This window comes from Pimephales promelas, chromosome 8 (genome assembly GCF_988280905.1).
Source record: "Pimephales promelas chromosome 8, fPimPro1.hap1.1, whole genome shotgun sequence".
Taxonomy (NCBI): domain Eukaryota; kingdom Metazoa; phylum Chordata; class Actinopteri; order Cypriniformes; family Leuciscidae; genus Pimephales; species Pimephales promelas.
In genome coordinates, this window is record NC_142776.1 from 32,781,820 (window position 1) to 32,804,097 (window position 22,278).

A 22,278-nucleotide genomic window follows, 5' to 3' on the forward strand; every position below is an offset into this window, starting at 1 on the left:
AATAACATTAGCATAATTTTAACATAACTGAACATTAAACACTATTTATCAAGTCTCCCCCTTTTCTCATCTTGCACAAAAACCCATAAAATAACATGTAATTTAAATATTTTACTCTCCTCATTAAGACCCAAGCAAAGCTGGTAGAAACTACATTTTCAGCAAAAAAAAAAAAAACATTTTCGAGAAGGCTACTTGGGTTCACATTCGCCCTAAATAATTTAAATCAAGTAGCTTACACATTTTAGAGAATTGCATTAATCAAAAGTAAAGGAATCAAGTTTAGCAGAGAAACAATTTTGTTGCGTAGATCACAGATAATAAAACAAATTGAACAAGTAAATTCGAAATCCATTAAATCCACAAACAATTCTTCTAACTTAAGCTTTTAAGTGTCCCACAATATATACAAAACAAATTAAATTTATTCAATCCTGCAAATAGCCACTAATATTTATATACACATTACCGTTCAAAAGTTTGGTGTTAATAAGATTTTTTTTTTTAATAAATTAATATTTCTATTCAACCAGGATGCATTGAACAAAAGTGACAGTAAAGACTTTTAACAGACATTGTTATAAAAATGTTTGTTTCAAATAAATGCCGTTCTTGTGAACTTTCTATTCATCATAATCCTTATTAATATGTCACGGTGCCACAAAAACATCATTAAGCAACTGTTACAGCAACAAATTAGAATGATTTCTGAAGGATCATGTGACACTGAAAAGTGTAATAAATAATCTCTGCTAAAAAAAAAAAAAATCAGCAATAATCACAGAAATAAATTACATTTGATTAGATATTAAAATTTTCAAACAGTATTGTATACAGGAAAAAGCATTTTGAAAGGAAAAAGCTACTCACTGGATTTTCAAAATTTCCGAGGTTTAGCAATCTTTAAAAGAACCATCACTTTTGATGCACTGTCAATTTCTCACATAGAAACAACCAAAGTCTGCTTGGTGTTTCAACAAGTCAGTCAGACATTTGTTTGATGGAAAAATGGACATAATAAGCTAGATATCAAAGCTAAAGCGATCAGACCAACAACAAACCAAGACCTGAATAAATGTGAAAAGCACAAAATTGCTGTCACAGATTACCGACTTTGTTCGACCACTGAGTATAATTAATTATAACTTCAGTTCTTAACTGTTTCCCGAAGAACTCCCCAATCAAGTGTTTATATTCTGAGCTAACATCCAACCGCGGTAATTGTCAGGCACTTCATTAATTCAGTTAGATCTGCATGTTTTCTGCTGGAAAAACGTTATGGCCTATTCAAAAGCAGACGCTATTGACTCAGTAAAAAGCTCACTAGACAATCATTTAATCAAATGCACTAATGATTGAAGGGCACTTGGTCAGAGAAGCATGTGACAGATCAATTTGCATAACAGTTGACCCAGTTGATTTTTTTTTTTTAATGACCCCGAAAGTCATATTCTATTAGCCGGTTACACTTCAGAACTGTAGGCCACATCATCATGGTCCTCCGAGTAATTGTGAATACTCAGTAAATTAATTAGTCATACTGCCATTGATAGTCCAGGAAGAACATGTCCAAAGGGTGTTGTGAGCACACTGCAAACTGCTTTAATTAACACATACATGGCTCTGGAGGAACCTTGGCTTGGGTACACTAAGCACATATCAAAATACTTTTCTGGGGAGCAGTCAGCCCTTCCTCAGGGCTTCTGTTGTTTCTCACAACTCTAATCCATTACAGCAGCTAATCTTTGTAAAACCAATTGTTGACAATTTATAACCAGGGTGGGGCTTTAGAAAAAGGACCGTTTTGGACAGCTTTCAAAAAACGTCTCCTGGGAGAGAGCCTTTTTAAAATTGTTGTGCTGCGATGAAGAAACTTTAATTCACCGTAAGGGATAATTATGCAAAAATCCCTTTTCTTAAGCACCCATACGCAGATGTTTGCTTTGTGCTGGTAGGTCTGTGGAAGGACAAACAGAAGAGCGGTAACACAGAAGGTGAACCGTTTACCTGAAATCTTGACAGCGCGGATGTACTTTAGCAGGAGGGTTCCATCAACAGGGTCCATTTTGGAGCAAAGTCCCACCTTGCCAGGACACAGGTCTTTGTGCATGTTGTGGAGGGCGTGTGCCATTGCGTACACTGCGTCAATCACGAACATCACCTTTCCTTCTTGCTCGTAGGACGAGTCTTTTCCGATCCGCTCTTGATCTGACAGATGAAAGAAAACGTTTGCATGAACATCGACTGAAGTGTCATTAGATTTGAACTGAATTGTCACACTTACTCTAGTCTAGGAGAGTACTGGAAGCGGCTGATGTTGCACAGCTTGATGCTTTCTATACGGAGTTACTTGCCACCTCACAACCTCACTGTGAAACCAGCTGTGAGCATAAGGCAAGGCTTTTGGTGAATCTCTGAATTTAATATACTTGTATCGGTAATTATTTTGTCAATTAAATATTATTTTACAATACAATAATAGTAGTTCTAATGTGATGCAATCAACCTATTTAAACTGTTCCTTCCTCAAGATTGCATTTTGAGCCAAACACAAATGTGTCTTATTTTATAAAATATTTACAAATTAATTGAAGTATTAAGCAAACAGCTTTTGAGGACAAGAAGAACATACTTGTAATATTTACCAACTGATAAAGACAATTTAATATATAATAATTTAGAGCGCATCGCTTCTTTAACAAGCATTGTGTACAGTGGTGTTAGGGTAAATCTTTACACATCAAATCAATCAGCACGCCAGCAACAACAACAGAAATTGTTCAGAATGCATTCAGGAAATGTTGTTCCAGTTGCATGAAAGTAAAAAAAAATATTTTTAATAAAGAAGACAAAATGTACATTGAAAGTGAATGCTCCTACATGGATGGAGATGGTTAAAAACAAACAGTAAGCAATTTCTTGATCAATGACAAAACCTGGTTCTTAAACACATAGAACATAATTCTGTCGAAAAGTAGAGCACATATCCATTAAGGTAGCATCTCAGTGTTCTATCATCCTATCATATTGATAATAGACACATATGGAATTGTAGTAAGACTTCAGAGCTTTAAAACCATTACAGGGATGTAGGAATGATCTAAAAAATGCACATTTATAAACCTCATCAAGCTCTCTTCACAAGTATGACAATTTTAAATGCCTAGTTGCTACGGATCACTAATTTGAGAAGCCATTAGAATATGTAAGGAAGCATCATTCTAGCATTTTTGTCATAAATCTTTCAAAATTAGGCCTAAAACATAGTGGCAATTATGATATAATATAAAAATGTATATTCAGACACAGCTTGTCATGAATATTAATTATGTGATTCACCGAAAGGCGCATATATATATATATTTTTTTTTTTCTTACATTATACCAATTAAAAGCAATGCATAAAATGCTTACAGTACAAATATTACTAGATAAATAATTGCAGAACATAAAATAGAATGAATAAAACATTATTTAAAATAAAATGTTACAAAAAAATTTTTTCTTACCACACTATGAAAAATTAAAAGATCAATAAGTTATGACAACATATGTTTTTAAATTGCTTTGACTCACCAACTTAGACTTTATATGTTATACAAGATTCAATTTAAAAATTCGAAGTCATTTTAAGGCTATGTTTACACGGAAACGATTTGAAGAGAAAAAGCAAAAGTGGCGTTGCGTTATCACTTTTTATTCTGCGTTTAGACGAGCCTTATGGGTGGGAAAACCGCGTGCATATGGTGACGCAAAAGTGTGTGAAATTCGATGTAGTATGCACTCCAGGCAGCTAGGTGGCAATGTGAAGCACTGCCACACAACAACACCAACTCCGCACACCTGCGTACAACCTTCACTGTCTAGCAGAATCTTGCATTTTTACTCTTTAGACGGGAACGAGACGGTGGAGCGTTTTTAAGATTTCCACTCTGGAGGGTGGTTTCACTTTTTTACGTTTTCAAGCCCCAAAAAAGCTTTTGCCGTGTAAACGAAAGGCACATCCGATAAAATATTTTTTTTACGTTTTCACCCGCGACCGTCCTTGTGTAAACAGGGCCTAAGTTGAAATTAGTTAAATAAAATTAAAGTTAAATAATATATATATTTTTAAAAATTAAATAATACAATAAAAATTAAATTAAAAGGAGGGGCAACCCAACCAGTTGACTTCTTACAGTACTGTACAGTAGTGTAAAAGGTTGTATTTGAAATAATTTCGACAGGGCTTGTTAAATAGTATTTAAAGGGCAAGTTCGGTATTTTACGATTAAAGCCCTGTTTTAAGATCGTCCCTGATGAAATGGAATAGTTCAGATTGTTTTTTAGACAAATGCTCCTGTCACAAGAATTTTTGGATTCTGTGTTAGCACCCCCCACCTTTATAATGAAAGCATAGGTGCACTCGAACAATCATTCATAAAAACGCATAAAACTTTAGTTTACAAAGACGGGGGGGGGGGGGGGGGGGGGGGGGGGGTGCTAACACAGAATCCAAAAATTCTTGTGACAGGAGCATTTGTCTAAAAAACAATCTGAACTATTCCATTTCATCAGGGACGATCTTAAAACAGGGCTTTAATTGTAAAATACCGAACTTGTCCTTTAAATAGAAAGGGGAAGAAAATAATCAAATATACAGTATGCCACGAGTTGTCATCTCACATGTTCAGTTATCCAAGTCCCATATCTTGCTCTTTATGCCACGTATAAATGAAAGAGGTCTGGTAACACACGAGGGTGGAATAATAGACATGGAGAGAGCAAGCAAGATTAATTATCTCTGAGCGCTCATATAATCATGCAAGACAGCTGTATATTCATTAGTGCTGGAGTTGCTCAGCATGTTTTTTTTTTTGTAAGGTCTTAATTGCAAAGGAGCTGTTTCAATTATGACCCTGCCAGAACAAACCGGAGAGATAGCTGTCAGATGTCAGGTTGGCAGATTGCAGGGTACACTCTTTAGAATAAAGCCTGCGACATTGTCATTCTGAGCTAATGCCATACGTTTACAGTACTTTTACAATATTTCAAACAACTGCAAAAACTGAAAGAACAATCATTACTCCATACAATAGGATTTCCTTTCAGGTCAATGCCGCTTAGTGCAGTATTTTACTGTTGTTTGAAATTTCAAAAGGCTGGTTTCCTCTTTTACTCAATACTCTTTGCATGTTCGTCCAAGACAAACCCATCCATATCCCTTCTCTTCCTACATTTGCAAACCTTTTCTTATCTAAACAAAGCCAGAGTGTTTTTCTTCTTTTTTTATTTATTTTTTTTTTTTCTAGAAGCTGCTGTTAGTAAAGAAATGTCTGTCCTATTCTTCTAGGGTTTCTAATCACCAGCACTTCAGCATTGCCTTAAACAGAAAGCCAAAGGCAATTTAACATCCTCGACAGTCCCTATGCATCTTGAAAACCCTAAATTAAAGAGGCAGGTTTTGCTTGTGTAATTGTTCACCACAAGCATAACTATTTGGGGGGTGGGGGAGGAATGTTCGACGTCCGCCGTGGAAAAAAATCCATTGTAAATCGTTCACACTGGGGGAGGATGGCGAGCCCACACACTTCTTAATGCTCTTCGTACGCAAACACACAAACGCATTAGCACTCTCTCTGGCAGACGAACGCACCCATTCATGCCGTTTGTGTGTACACAAAATCCTTCAAATGCGACTTACAAGTTAACTCCTCATCTGAGCACATTCACATGCGCTACTGTACAACTTGTTAACATTATTTATTAACATTCACTGATTTGCTGAAAAACAGTGTTTAAATTTTACAAATATATATTAAATAAAACAAAGTACTGTGACAACACTGAAACAAAAAAAGAACTTCTATTAGAACATAAAAATTGCGGAAAATAAAATACAATTTATTGACTTAATAAAAAAAATACTAATGAAATAATATAATTAATAAATAGAATTCAAAATTAATAAAATAAGTAGATTTTATCTTCATATGGGGCATTTCTTTTCACCAAATAATATGATTAATTCAATTAAATTGATTGCATACTTAATGCATTTTGATCCTGTTTAAAAATAATTCATAGAGATCAAATAAATAAATGTATGAAAATAATAAAAAAATAAAATAAAACACTGATTGCATCTTCATTTGGGGCATTTTCTCACAAAACATTGATACAAATGATTGGCATAAAAAAATAAACAAGCAGAGCGAAAAAAAAAAAAAACTTTAAACACAAAATCCTACAGTTACGAGTACCAACTCCTCATCCTAGATTCTAAACGCATCCACGATGGCTGTAGAGCCGGCCGCCGTTTGAGGAATCCTTTGCAATTAAGGGAGGCATCTCGGAGAGTTTGTCGGGGGCTGAAAGGTGGCCGTGACAGAGTAGCACGCTCATAACCTTCTGTATACCTCTCGCTGCTCCAGGGCTTTAAAGACACTAGATGTCCTGCTCTGAGGGCTCATGCTCTCACTGGGAATAATGGCTCTGACTCTCCCCATTTGCCAGAAAAACCTCCAGAGTCTTTTGTCTCACTTAAGTCTCTTGTTTGTGGTTTCGGACGAGTGAATTATTTCTCAAAGGGTTTAGTGGAAACCCTGCTGTAGCCTTAACCTCAACAACTGTAAAAGAAAATCTTGATACACAAAGTGCTTTTGATTCAGACACAATGTGAGCGGTCTATAGAAATGGTTGTGGTGTGGGCCTTACTCAAGGAGTGCCAGTCTCTGAATGCACTTACTGTATAAAAGCAATCCATTAACTTCAGACAAATGAACTATAATATTCAGCATGGAGATTGCTACTATAATTGATTCAAAGGACAGAATGACTGCTTTAGATGTTGCATACATTAGTTTTGGAGCTCAGACCTCAAAAATCCCTCCAGCAATCAAAGAAGGGGGGTAATTATTTCGTTGAGAGGCTTCAGGATTTTTGTCTTAGGTCCAGACAATCTAAATATTAATAGTACATAGAAAAAAAAACTGTTCTGAAAGCAATCTGTTTAAATGTTTGTTTTACACAGCAAGTCATTCTTTAGCTTTTATGCCAACCGTTACACTTACTAATCAAAGGCACATTTTGATGACTCATATGTTGTCCTTGATAGGGCCCACCTCTATAATCCATACACAACATTTAGGTGGGATGGTGATAATAGATGGAATCTGCCTCACCTCTGCATTATCAGTCATATCTTCAGGATGAAAGATAGGTCTTTTTGATCCACACTCCCATGCTAAGCATTTAAGACATGATGATGATGATGATGTCTCCTCCACCACACCGGAGGGTGGTTTCGTTGGGAAACAAAGAACCTTATTAAAGCTTGGCAATCCAAATCCCATGAATTGCCCCTAGGAGACATCCTTCAACACTTTTTGTATACAAAGATGGGCGTCTTGTGTTCCATCTTTGTTTTAGAAATATCCCTATAGTAGGAAACCATACATTTATCCACAAGCAGATGCAACAAATCTTTGGTCTCACTCTCAACTTAGTTTCACTGCAAGAAATTCACTAAAACCTCAACAATACAAGAAAGTCCCCCTTTGCAAGGAACCCCAAAATATAAAGGCAGCTATACATATTCCATATATTAAAGGTACAATATGCAGGATTTTTGCAGTAAAATATCCAAAAAAACACTATGCCAATGTTATATATTTTGTTTAGTTGATTACTTACAAAATCCCAAATGTTTCCAACTATTAGTAAATCGTGAGAAAATTGTGATTTTTAACCAAGGAAACGGGGCGTGTGAGCAGGGGTGAGAAGTCGCCAGTCAATGACGTCATATCCGCGTTACCCCTGGTTTCCGTCAGGTTTGACCTCGTACTGCAATAGTAACCATGGCGACAGACATGGACAACTGGGTCAGTTATGCCCGTTATGCGTGCTCAACAGCGTGAGCGTCCCTAGCAGGGTTTTGTTCAAACATTATGGACCATGGCAAGCAGACTTTGAGACAAAAAGAGCACTAAAACGAAGATCAACACCTTTCTAGATGCCGAGAGCTCTACGTCCGCCACACGCTGGTATACGTCTAGCAATCGCGCCCTGCTTCATACTACAGTCATGTTAAAAAACATCAATGTATTCATTCACCCACAAAAGATCCATCAGCTTGACCATGGAGATCCATAATTCCGTTTAAATCCGGAATATACGTCATTAATACACGCCTTTGTAATTGGAAGAGGTTAGCGACCCCTGGTGGCGAAACAATCATGCATATTGTACCTTGAAGACCCATTAATGTAGTATGAGAAAAAATATATATATACATAAAATGTGCATATTTACAAAGTACATTTCCTAAATTAAATAATTGGCTAAATATTTTAATAATTAACATTCATTCATTCATTCATTCGTTCATTCATTGAATGAACCAAATGACTTGAAAAAAGATCAGTTCATTTTGATGAACGAGTTCGAACAGGAGAGTCACGAACGTGCATTACAGAACAGAGCAAGGCGACCATTTGAGTTATAAAACTTAAATTCTGTTATTTTTTTTTTAATGACTGATCTGATTCATCGTCTGGAATCGTTTAAAGCCCTTTGAACAGTTTGCACTGAAACTGTTTTGGACCTCGAACCGTTATATGGAGAAAAATCCTGGAATGTTTTCATCAAAAACCTTAATTTCTTTTCTACTGAAGAAAGAATGACATGGATATCTTGGATGACAGGTGAGTAAATTATCAGCAAAAGTTTTTTTTTAAATTGAACTACTCTTTAAACTTTGTCGGCTGAAGACACAAGTTTGGTTTGAAATCAGGAATGGTGAAAGAACATTGTGCTTGGTACATCTTCAAACACACATTATATATTTCAGCCTTGCCGTCAGAGCAGAAACGCAAGTTGCTGTTCTCTGTATGTTTTTCTGTTATCTTCGGGCACGTTCATTATGTAAATTGCGTAAGCTTATTTTGCCCATTAGATTGAAAGATCTGCAAAAACCCTATACATTTACCATCCATACATTGCCTTGAAGAAATCAGGACAGAAGTGATTGAAAGTGAACAAAAAGATATGGATTTAAATACAGGTGTAAACGGATATGTCTCTCTCTTGTCTACTTGTGATCTGATCGACCAAAACACATCTAAATACCAGATGTAATAAGGGCCAAACTTGCCTTACAATCCCGAGTGAGTACAAGTTGCAAGGAAGGAGAGCTGCAAACAATGTGCTGAGTGCTGAGGTTGTGTCCACACCACGGGTACATACAAAATTAGCTTTGCTATATATTGCTTTGCTCAAAAAGCAATTAATGTGAAAATGTTTGTGGAATGACCACTCTTTTCTTAGTTTTGCTTCCTGCCAACACTATACATCTCAGTATGGTGGAAAAAAAAAAGTTACATATTCTTCACTAGTAGTTAACTGCAGGAGATTCACTTGGGTTACACATTTTTACGTTTCTGTGCCAGGTTTTTGTGCTTCCTCTTCAGGACAGGTCGTGTTACAATGGCAAATTTTGCACACACATATTCATAAACCTATTCTCACATACTCTTGGACCTGATAATTTAAATTAGCAGGAAATTGTGCATGCAAGCTTACAACAGCTTATTATGAAGAGCCTCATCTGCATACAATTTCCATATACTGCGATCCAGACAGGTAGCAACATATTTAACTTGATATTTTACACTTAAAGCCCTGTTTTAAAGTAACACCAGGGATCTTTTGCTCTCGGGGGTCCCCCTACAGTTGGGAAACAGTATTGTCTCTACTATTGTCGTAAACTGTCATACTACATACACACGCATTTGTTGACAACCTTGATAGCCCTGAACACTGTAGGAGGACGTCAGATGCAGCTGTTCTGCTTGCGTCGTGTGTGAAATGTCTTCATCCCAGGTACAGTGGCATATATTTCAACATGTCACATGAATATAATTTCATGGGTTTTATTATTTTTTTTCTAACGACAAATGATCGTGATGCTCACGTTTACAAGCCAGCGTCATAGTACGTCCAGCGTCCAGCGTAGCCTAGTCTATTGGTTACCGTTTTACTGAATCTACGTATATGATGCTTCAATGCAATGTTTGAGTGGTAGATAATAACCCTATATCATCAATATTATAATATCAAGCTACCATAAATGAATCTGCAAATTTTACAAATCGATTTGCATTATAGCTTGAGGCAAGAAAAATAAACGAATATCACAGACATTTTAGGTATCCTAAAATATGATTTTGAACATCTTATATATTTACTCACAAGAATGTAGCCCCTACCAAACTTGTACATGCCGTTTAGAAGTTAAAACACCAGTTAACTTTATTTTGAAGATAAACGGAGGATAAGATAGCTTCCGTAACATATTAAGGCAGACAAAAAAAAAACAATGCAACAACATAACGTACTTACTAGTCCAAAATAGCATGACAGCCAAGTACGCATCGGTCGGCCCCCTCCTCCTCCTTCAGCTCACGCCAGAAAACACTAGCCCAAAGTTGATCCTCGTTTTGCCTTTAACCCGATCACTTTCTCTTAGGGATGCACCGAAATGAAAATTCTTGGCCGAAACCGAAAACTGAAAAAGAGGAAACCAAGGCCGAAAACCGAAACACCGAAAGAAATTATGCCAATTATTAGTATCATTGCATTTATGGCTATGACTGTGTACAAACTTTACTAAAATCAAGGCATTGCAATTGCATAAATTAATATAACATTTTCAAAGAATAAATCAATTACAAATAAGGCAAATATTTATTTAGCACAATGCACAGTATAAAATAAAATTCAAACTAAAATGTTTAATTTGACCCCACTCATGTGTACACTAAATAATAATCTACTGGCCTGCAGAAAGGTTTTAAAATGAAATGTTCTCTCAAAAACAAAGCCGAGCGCAAACTTCTCATCACACTAGCACCCAGTTTGCATGTCTAAATTAGTTACATTTTAAAAATTTAGCATACAATAGCATAAAAAGCCTTTTTAAATGAACAATGGTCCATGTTTAATACAAATGTACATGAAACTTAATGAACCATGTTTAGTGAATGTAGAAAATATTTAAGAGAGCATTAATTTAGTTCTATACATACATGTTCCCATATACATATTTTTTTGTAATGTCACAAGTAATAATCTCAGGGTTTACTGGGTTTTACATGATTATTTTTGTATTGGTGGTGGAATACTAAAAAATAAACATTGTCATGTATTTATCTGTCTTCTTCTCACCGATTCCTGATGGTTAGAGGACAGTTACTTGAATCGTCGTTTCAAGGAATAGTACAACGGAGAGCGCGTCAAGTATAAACGCCTCGACCGTTTGGAGCGGTGCACGCGCTGTCTGTGGAGACTCGCGCTGCCTTGTTTACTTTCGCCTGCCTCCGCAGCGCGAGTCTTATTTATAATTTTTAATTGTGTCATCCACCTATATCTGCTCTAAACAATGCGTGCCGCCATGACGACGACTCCGGTTGCGAGCGGGTCAAGAGCGGTGCGCGCGCTGTCTGTGGAGACTCGCGCTGCCTTGTTTATACTTTCGCCTGCCTCCGCAGCGCGAGTCTCCACAGACAGCGCGCGCACCGCTCTTGACCCGCTCGCAACCGGAGTCGTCGTCATGGCGGCGCGCATTGTTTAGAGCAGATAATAGGTGGATAAACAAGGTTTCCGTCTCATCGCGGGTTCAGATACACTGAAATACGTCCACACCACAGACATGTTGCTTCAGACAAGCAGGTCGCGGTTTCTGTTTGCGTCATCACAACAATTCGACCGTATTGTTTCGGTGATAAAAGTCTTTCGGCCGAAAACCGAAAATGCTCTTTTGGGCCATTTTCGGCCGAAAATTTTCGGCGGCCGAATATTCGGTGCATCCCTACTTTCTCTTTTTAATTTGCTCCGATAAAACCTTGGTTTTCTTGTTTTTTTTTGTGCTGCTTCGGTCATGACAGAGCCGTTGACTATAACATTTGGCTCGCACGTCCGATTTTAAGGAAGTGGGGTGGTGGTGGAAGTGACGTATATGCCGTCAAGCAGTCGAATATTGTAGTTCTCTTTGTTCGCGGGGTTACTACCCGAAACCCGAAGTTTAAAAGTACGATTAAAACGCTACAGCCCCCGTCAGGCTATGGCAGACGTGTCATTCAACCTATTGTAAGTCGATGTACCATCACAAAAGACTTAGAAATATATTATGAAGGTTGAAAAGTTCCCTGGTGTTTCTGATGAAATAAAATGGTTAAGATAAAAATTGACACTGCTGCTGGCCCGAGAATTTTCAGTTTCTGTGGTTGCACCCCCCAACCTCCACAATGGTTACTTTTGTAGTTTTAACTACACCAAAATGTAGTTTTTGTCCAAGTCAAGTGAAGAGTTGAACAAAAACTAATGAAAAAAACTGTTGCAAAGCATCTTTTGCAGCGATTTTTGTGTGAGCTTATCAGTGAACACCCCAGACCACTCGTGAGTTTCACATCTTTGTAAACTAACTACTCTCGGGACAGCATCATGTGTCCAAATTTTAATCTTAACCATTCTATTTCATCAGAAATGATCTTAAAACAGGGCTTCAAGTGCAAAATATCGAACTTGTATAGTGTTAAGAATGTTTAGATATTTTTAGTTGAAAATGAAACAAAGACAAGTATTTTTGCAAAGTAGAACAGAAACTTAGAACTTAGAAATGAAGTGGCACAGAGCTGCACAATACAGCAGATCTGTGTGCATCTTTACAGCGGCATCATACTTCCGACCATGAATACCACTGATCAAACTGATCCAGACAGCTGACAAAAGATGTTTCCACAGAACAACAGTCTATTCAACTCCTGAAGTAACAACTCCATTTCAAGCTAAGTGTGCATTATACATTGATGTTTATTCTAAATAATAGTTTGGTTTGTTTTTTAAACTGAGAATGCAATTTATGCAATTAATCTTTCCATTTTATAGCTTATTTTAAATTTTATAATTCCTAGATGAATGCATCTGATTTGAGTGCTTAACTCTATACATGAATTGATAAAAAATAGAAATGTTACTTTCTAAGGCCCATTTTGTGGTAAATATTTGGGCCACTAACCAACATATATTCTCCAACAATTAATTGAGATGCTTACACTGGAACTGCTTCTTCTAAATAAAAAAAAACATGGATCAAATTAAACCTTTTTGCCTTTTTGCCAGCAGCAACATTTCCCTCCAACATTTATACCATTTGAAACTAGTTAAATGAGGCATTTTGTGTACAATCAATACCCAGGCTACTATATATTTATCAGCATCAGTCAGTCTAATGCTACTCGGCTTCAGACAATGTGCATGTAGATAATTACTGACTATCTGGATACATATTACACACACAAAAAAAAATAAAAAATGGGCAAGAATAAGAATGGTGCTATGCAATTTGATTAAGCCGCTTAGTAGCCTGTAGCAACTAGATTAGTGGTTCTCAACCAGTTCTGCTTCAGGACCCAAGTGGAGCACCAAAATGGAACCCAAATTGTAAAAAAATAAGATGTTCCTTAAAAAATGCATTGGTATTTTATAAGTTGCTAAGCTTATTTATTTTCCAATCCTACCAATACATGATCATTTGACTTTTTTTCGGGTCACTACCCCACCGAAAACACTGAGTATAAGCTACAAAATGGATTCAAAAGTCAGGCTACACGTCACCCCAACTCAAGTGAGCAGTGAAACCATGTAACTACAGCAAACAGATGTCAACAAGCTAAAGTTTGTCCTCCCATCCTCTGATATCGCAGAGATCCATCTCAACATGTTCAATCCATAATCACAAGCTGCTCCCTGCATGGAAAATTTCCTGTATGTTCAACCCTGATAAAAGCAGAGCCGGGTGCTACAAACAGAGAAAGACAGAGAGCGAGAGATAGAGAATAGGAAGGAGGTAGAGAGGAGGAGAGGCAGAGAGAGCTGAACGCGGAGATATCCAGCCTTTTAATCCGACAGTAACCAGAGGGCTTTTGTGAGGGCTGGAAAATCGCAGCATTGATGTAGAGCACTCTTCTATCTCTGGCTGCTGGATCTTCGATAAGCGTGGGGGTCAACACAGTCTTTATATTCAAGCATTGCATTCTCTCTGATAAAACAGCAATCCCATACATTTCTGTACTCATTAACTTGCTATCCAATGCATTATCTAAATTAAATTTGACATGATACATACATGTGCTTTTGTACTAAATCTAACACACACTACCATATCAAAATTTGGGGTTGGTAAGATTGTTTGCTGTAGTGGTGTATATAGAGGGAATGCGCGTGACGTCACCGTCGGCCGGAGTGCCTACAGTTACTCACAGTGAGTGGCAAAAATGCCGCGAAAAACAAACACCTATATAGTGGGAAAGAGCTTTTCGATTGACTGTACCACTAGATTTGACCAAAAAAAAAACAAAAAAAAATCGGAGGTATATTTTTACAGACTGCTATAGAAAGAGGAGCAAATGGATCGCTGCAATTCACAGGAACAACTGGACTCCAGTCAGCGAAAGGTGGATTTGCACTTGCAGTAATCATTTTGTGTCAATATGCTGAATTTAGGTGTAAAACCATGCCCATATATTTTGTATTGTTATATATATTAACAACTCAATTCAATATTTATCATTGCATATTCAGCATTATTGGATGTTTTTACTGCACTATTAAGTTTTAGGGCTGGACGATATGATGATATATACACACATATATCTAAAGCGTTCACAGGCAAATTTGCTTTGCTATGTTTAGGTCTATATTGCTTTTGGCTACGTTCACACTGCAGGCTGAAAGGACCTAATTCCGATTTTTTTTTGCCCCTATGCGACCTGTATCTGATTTTTTCATGACAGTCTGAACGACACAGATCCGATCTTTTCAAATGCGACCCAGGCCACTTGGGTACGTGGTCCAAATCCGATATGTATCCGATCTTTTGAAATGCGACTTCAATCTGAACGGCCAGGTCACATATATCCGACCCGCACGTCATTGCACGCACCTGTAGCTAGCCAACACGCTAACTCCAACGCGTTTCTGCACTGTTATGGGCCGCTGCAGATGTGTCTCTTCCCCAGTGTTGTGCCTGAACGTGTTCAATGAACGATAGTGCATGAACGCGTTCATAAACATACTGTATTACTGCCTGATGAACATTACTGTGAACACGTTCATTCTGGTGTCTGTGAACGTGCACTCTCTGTCAGTATAACTTCGTACAGTAGGGTGCCAGATTTCTATAGAGCCTTCCAGGCGAAAACCTGGCTAAAACACATGTATACATGCCTTAAAATGTAGCGGAAAAACCAGTCACCAGCCACCAGTGTCGCACCGCGGCCGCCGTGACAAAAAGCAAGGAGCGCCGAGGAGGACGCGCACTATCAATTAAACGGGTTTTATGACGAGGTCGGTGAAGATCGGAAAAATCACATTTATGTGCAAACTTTGCCCGTCGATAAAATAATTATTGTCTGTGTTTGTATATGGGCTGTGGCAATGACGCCGTTGACCGTTGATTACTCTTCTGCGCATGCGGGTCACTTCTGGGTCATTTCACGTTTACACAGGAGATCACCAAAAGGTCGCATTTAATTGGAAATGTGAACGGCCTTGCAAAAAAAATCGAATTTTTTCAAAAAATCGGAATTGAGCATTGAGCCCTGCAGTGTGACCGTAGCCTTTATTTCCCCGGTGTCGAAATCAGGCAAACATAAATGTCTGGCTGCATGTCAATATACATGTACCACTGGATCTTTAGTAAGTTGTAAGGAACACTATATTGAGTCCAACATTTAATTTAAATTGATAAAATTGTTCGTTTTAGTCGCATTTTCCCCTATTAAATCGAGTCATGCAGCAGATCTTTTGCCACTCGGTCAGGCGTCAAAGTGACGCCAATGCATTCCCTCTATATGCTGATTTCGCTGCTCTATAAACATTTCTTATTATTGTCAATGTTAAACAGTTGCGCTGCTTTAAAGTTTGTGGAAACCAAATTTTCTTTAAGGATTTTTTGACAAATAGAAAGTTCAAAAGAACAAAGTCTTCACTGTCAGTTTTTCAAGTTTTTAAGTAGTCCTTTCGTAATGAAAGTATTTAAAAAACCTCATACTGACCCCCCAAAATGGCATTTTAAGCTTTTTAAATCAATACACCAATAAAGTCATTTGATTATGGGGTCAGATCTTGATGTCAAAACTATATAGTCAGATAGGCGGCACACATTGGGACTCGTTCGTTAAACATGAACTGAACAATTTATGTAGCAACAGTTTTCTGAATGATTTACACAGAAATTGGTCCTGCACGTGTTTCATGAATTAGGGTAATTGGACAAGCTGACAGCATGTCAATAAAAGGTCTCAAGGTGAAAAATATATTTGTGCCATTTGTGTTTTGATTCAACCATTGACCTTTCTACAAAAAAAGGAAGAAATATGACATCAAAAGCCTTCATCATAGGACTCTCTAACAGTAACATCAGTGGATTAAGTTTCAGCGGGGGACTCCCCTTGAGCTCGATATGTCCTCACTAAGCTTCAACAGCAAATGTGAGGTGGCAACGGCAATATACTGGCAAACATTGCTATGATTGGTTTATTTACACTCTCAGTGCCCAAATCCACATCAATGGGTCAAACTGATGGAACAAGACTGACTAATTACAGAGTAAACAATTCAATCAATTGGTCAACACTATGTTCAGGCACGTCCGAATCAAAGTGAGTGAACCAGGTTTGTGAGCACTCAGCTTGGTTAAATTGAAGCTGCATCTCTGTGCTTGTGACCATCATTACATCTGCAATGTTTCCCAAAAAAAAAAAAATGAATTCAAATAATAATAATCACTGAAAACAGTCAGTGATAAATACTGTAAATATAACATGCATTAAATACTAAATATATGCTTACAAAAATATTATAGTTAGTGATGCACCGATATTGAAATCGCGTCCCATACAAAAAGGCAACAATTATTTTCAGGCTATGGCAATAATTGTAAAAATTGTCAACATTATACTATTTTGACTACTCAAAATTAAAAAAGTAAAATTAGTGATTTTAACCACAACATTATACAGGAATTTACAGTATGTAAATGTTCATTAGAAGGATTTCTGAAGGCTCATGTGACACTGACGACTAGAGCAATGATGCTTTTTTAACTGTTATAATAATACACAATATTACTGATATTTGATCAAACAAATGCAGAACATAAAAATGGTGTATATATATATATATATATATATACTCTAAAAATGCTGGGTTGTTTTAACCCAATTTTGGGTAAAATATGGACAAACCCAGCCATTGGGTAAAAAAATGTCATTTAAAAATGTAACCCAATGGCTGGGTTTGTCCATATTTTACCCAAAAATTGGGTTAAAATAACCCAGCAATTTTTAGAGTGTAGTATTGTGCTCCTTGACTATTGGTTTAATGGTATAAGCTAAATGCGGTTTCATAGGTTTTTAATCTGAAAACAGTTTCAACATCAAATAAATAAATAAATAAATACTGCAAATAATACCTTGCATAGTGTATTTAAAACCCAGCTCACAGCTAATGAAATGGATGAAAGACAGACACAGTGTTGTCATAGAATCAGCTTTGATTCATACCCCAAATACGTTTCACAGATCCTCCATCACATTAGTCATTATCGAAAAAAGTCAGCTGGAATTCGGGCAAATCTGTGGGTGCCTGTTGACTCATGCATTAGCATTGTCCCTCTGAGGCTATATTTGAGGATACACTGTAGTCTGTCTAGATGACTAAAAAAAACAACAACACTGTGCTAATAACACTATGCAAAACATTGTTTTTTCTCAAATGCATGACATGCTAAGAACCATGCTAGCTAAACCTTAATGGAAAATACATGCAGATCTAGACTGTTAATCTCCATCAGCAGTTATTACAGCACTGAAAACCCCCAGACCCTGGAGACCGTCGCTTTGCTAACTCGAGAATCCACGGCGAACGATAAAGGTTTATCCAGCCACAGCCGTAGTGGCCTCCGGTTCTGAATTCATGCTTTCAGACAAATATTACATCCTACCTTTGAGACAAAGCTGTTAGAGGATGCGACCCAGTTAAAACTGCATTGCATTTCAACATGAAGTCGTTTTCTTAAACTAATAAAGCTGCGCAAACAGTCTTAACACCATTTTCATTTCCCACGCGGCATTATACGTCAGCTACAACGTGGATGGCAAATGCCAAATTGTTCTTTACATGAATAGTCAAGCATGATTTCAGCATTCAGTATGTGCAATACACTCAAACGCCACGTTTTTTAGATGTGAACCTTTGGGTGTAGCAAAAGCATGCAAGAATATGCCACAGGAGAAAGAAAAAGCTGTGCTCAGTGGCATGGTTTGCATCTCATTCACACACTGAAAACAACCTACCATATTTTTTAATCAAGTGAATAGAAGCACTGCATTTAATCACCAATGGCTATTCAAGAATGGAAGGTAACAATGATGAATTTTCTTGTGGGCACAGCAATTAGCATACAGAAAAAGTGATTTATTACGTTGTGGTGGAGCAATGGATTTTGTTTCAGGCCAGATACTTCTTGCAGCATGCTAAAGGCCAGCCATTACAAGTGAGCCCACTGACAAGGATTATGCACGGTGACATTTAGCGCGTTGAGATGTTACAGTGAGCCCCTTTGCCACAGTCGCATATAATTTGGCTTCTGCCGTCTCTAAGAGGTCACCGCGCCGACACTGAACCAAGAGGTTAATATCCTGCCCTGCTTACTGGTGCAGTGCAGTAAGCGCTGTAATGCTTGGTAGGCTACATGCTGAGAATCAGATGCACTACCGTAAACTACTCGAAAAGGTCTGCCGGCGGAAACCCCTCCTCGTAAGATCACAACCCACACTGATTGGATGAAGCCTGAAATGTGTTGCTAGGAGTCAACCTTTCTTCACAGCCGAACGGACGGGCTCTGACCGGGTCTCAACTTATAACTGACGGGGCCGCCACGGGCGGCTCTTCCCCTGAGAGAAGGCTCGAATCAATTAAAGATCATCATCTTTTTTCCAATTTGCTGGTTCTGTGTGCTTAGCGTAGGGCTGCTGCTGCTGTGCATCAGGAAACATCAGATGTAGAACAGCTTCGCTGTGGTATGACTAATCAGACTCTGGTGTAAACAAAGGCCCATTTCAGGCGTTCTGAGAAAAGCAGGCCTAGTCTTTTACGATAAATTTGGCTTCTCCCTTTTCTCACTTTTCTGGAGCTCTGTGAAATGGAGTATTGCCAAAGGGAGAGATACTTACTTGTGCATTTCTTAATGCCAGATCCCTTCTTCAAGGCATGGCGGCTGAGCTTGCAGTTGAAATTGTTCTCCCAGAACTCTGCAAACCAGATATTCCTCCGGTTGTTCTCGAGTGTGCGGCTGGTGAAGTAGCGATCAAAGCCTGAGGGTAGATCGATGAGATCTGTGTCACTTTAATGTGCTCTGTCAGAGTCAAAGCTCTCAGCCAATGAACTTCAAAGAGCAATATGATTTGACGGAAAATTTGCATGTACCTTTTTTTTTGTTTTGTCACACCGAGAATGTTCACAGCAGGTTTATTTTCACAGCGGTTATTTTGTAAATTAATTGGTTCATTTTCATTTGATTAAAAATTTTATTAAAGGAGTAGTTCACTTTAAAAAAAAAAAATTTTTGCTGATAATTTACTCACCCCCATGACATCCAAGATGTCCATGTCTTTCTTTCTTCAGTCGAAAAGAAATTAAGGTTTTTGATGAAAACATTCTAGCATTTTTCTCTATATAATGCACTTCAGTGGGAACCTAAAACTTTCTTTTAGACCTTGAACCGTTTGGTTACCAATGAAGTGCATTATATAGAGAAAAATGCTGGAATGTTTTCATTAAAAACCTTAATTTCTTTTCGACTGAAGAAAGAATGACATGGATATCTTGAAGTTTTTTTTTTTTAAAGTGAACTACTCTTTTAAATTATTATAATTTGATGAATTCATGTCATTAGACAATTTTGAACTGGTTATTGAAGCATAAAACAAAAACGAAAACAGAATTTGGGGGAAAATGGATGGTTTATAGATTTCATGGGCCCCATATTAAAAGTTAACTTACTCTGTGGAGTTTACTTGGATGTAAACAAAAAAAGTTACATGTACATTTCCTTCCTTGTTAAAGAATATTGAGATATCAATATAGAATGATGTGCTATTGCAGCCTTTCTCAAACTTTTTTCAGTCAGGGCACCTTTCAAAAGTGTATAAAATCTCAAGGCACCCCAGTGTAAAATATAATTTAAAAACACTGCATAACCCAAATTTAAATGCAAATGTCTTGTTTAGTTAGACAGAACAGTAATGAACAGAGCATAATATGAACTGTAAATAACAATAATAATAAAAACTTTATAGCACTGTGACGGCCCATAGGTTTCTGGTTTCTTTTGGGATGCTTGGGTTTGTTTTGTGTTTGCAGGGTGAACGTCCGTTTCCTCTATTTGTTGTGGCTTTTGAGCCGGGCCATAACAAGCACCTTTAAAAACACAGGTTTGCAAAGTAATTCACAAAATAATTAATCAGAGACACAAATGCCATAAAACCGTAAGAGGTGGACCGCCCAATACAAGAACCCAATAACAAATCCAGACCAGGAGAACTCAAATGAAGTGCAGGATGCAGATAAAATAAAATAAAAATCCCCGGCTCTTATGGGGATTTTCTTTTCAAAAAAACGATCCATAATGCTGTAACTAAAGTGGCCTAAATTCACGTTTATTTTTACGTTTCTGTCAGTCTGAGGTGTTGCTATAACGCGTTGCTATGGATTGCGTCACTTGCGTCAAGTTGTGTGCGTCTTGCTTCGGTCTTGTGAGACGGATTTTTTTATGATTAATTTTATATATTTATCTAAAATGAATTTACAATTTTATTAATATGTTCATATGTTTAAAAAGAAGAATGTAAATATGTAAATTCAAATATATTTATATATGAAATGTCAGCTGTTTTTTTTTTCTGTTTTTTTAGCCTACGTAATTTTTTGGCGGCACCCCTGACACAGCTAGGGGGCACCCCAGTGTGCCGCGGCACCCATTTTGAGAAAGGCTGTGCTATTGTGTTGTTCAAAAGTTCCATATCAGTTTTTTTTCCATATTGTTGAGTCCAACACACAAGATACTTAATGATGTCATTAACAATTAAATCAGAATCCACCATATTTAAATGGAGGCTTTTCAGTGAATTACGACTTACAATTTGGTTCGTTATTCACACAAACCTTTAAACGGCTTTAGAAAGACTTGGAATAAAAGCACACAAGTCGATTGACCACTTCTATAGTGCTCTTTCAAAGCTTGCTGATACTTTTTTTGTATGGAAAAATGCTGGATGAGGATTTTTCAAAGTCCTCTTTTGGTGTTCCTCTGAAGAAAGTAAGTTGCATATTTATATAATTTTTTGTTTTTGAGTGAACTATTCCTTTAACACTATACATGCATCATAACTTGTTATAATTATTAAATGCATCACAAGTAGCTAATGTGTTGTCAGAAAACATTAAGCACACGCTCTGGTTCAGAACGGCTCTGTAATGGATGAGAGCAACCACTGACAAGTGGAGGATTTAATCTGTCACTTGCCTCTGATGGACTGTCGTTTGGGTAGGATGGTGACAGCTCCCTCGGCCATTTCCTCCTGGTGAAGCACTGGCGATATTTTCGAGCCCCAGCTATCTGACCCCACCCACAGGAAGTGACCCGTCTGATTGGCTTTTTTTGCTGCCTGTAGTAGCCGCCTGTTAAAAGATGAGTGGCAGTAAAAAGATGAATATAGGCTCTGAGTCACATCAACTCTAATTACTTGTTTGCAATTGTTGCCTCCTTTCTGTGGTGCTTTGGTAATTCTCCATTTACAGTAACTGCAAATCAATGTGTTATTGAAAGGTCAGTATTGACACTGCTCAGCGCAAAAAAAAAAAATAAAAAATTCTAAGCATTCTCCGCCAGGCACAGTAGCAATTGATGTCAAAATTAGTCATGCACAACTGACAGCAAAAGCTTTTCCCCAAGATAATAATGGCTCAATAAAGTATGTTTCAGGCGGTGCACACAAAATCATTTTCTGTCTTTTAAACAGACACAGACTTGAAGCATCTTCGCATGCAGAGTTTTCCATAAGCCGTGGAATACATTTTCTGGGCTTATATGCTATAGTAACTTATCAACATTTTAATAACTGTATTAAATTCGCCCACATCTTTGCCGACTATGCCCTTGCTGCTATTTATTTACCT

At 37.5% G+C, this 22,278-nt stretch overlaps 1 protein-coding gene across 1 annotated transcript in view; it reads right to left on the reverse strand.

Moving 5' to 3' along the window:
• The window catches only part of grm4 (glutamate receptor, metabotropic 4), a 177,872-nt gene that overhangs the window by 35,983 nt on the left and 119,611 nt on the right, over window positions 1-22,278 (reverse strand). The window contains exons 5-7 of the mRNA XM_039693054.2: window positions 21,626-21,780; window positions 19,275-19,415; window positions 2,008-2,208 (exon numbers count right to left, since the gene is read on the reverse strand). Coding sequence (XP_039548988.1) covers window positions 2,008-2,208; window positions 19,275-19,415; window positions 21,626-21,780 — 497 coding nt within the window. The remainder of the gene's footprint in view (window positions 1-2,007; window positions 2,209-19,274; window positions 19,416-21,625; window positions 21,781-22,278) is intronic.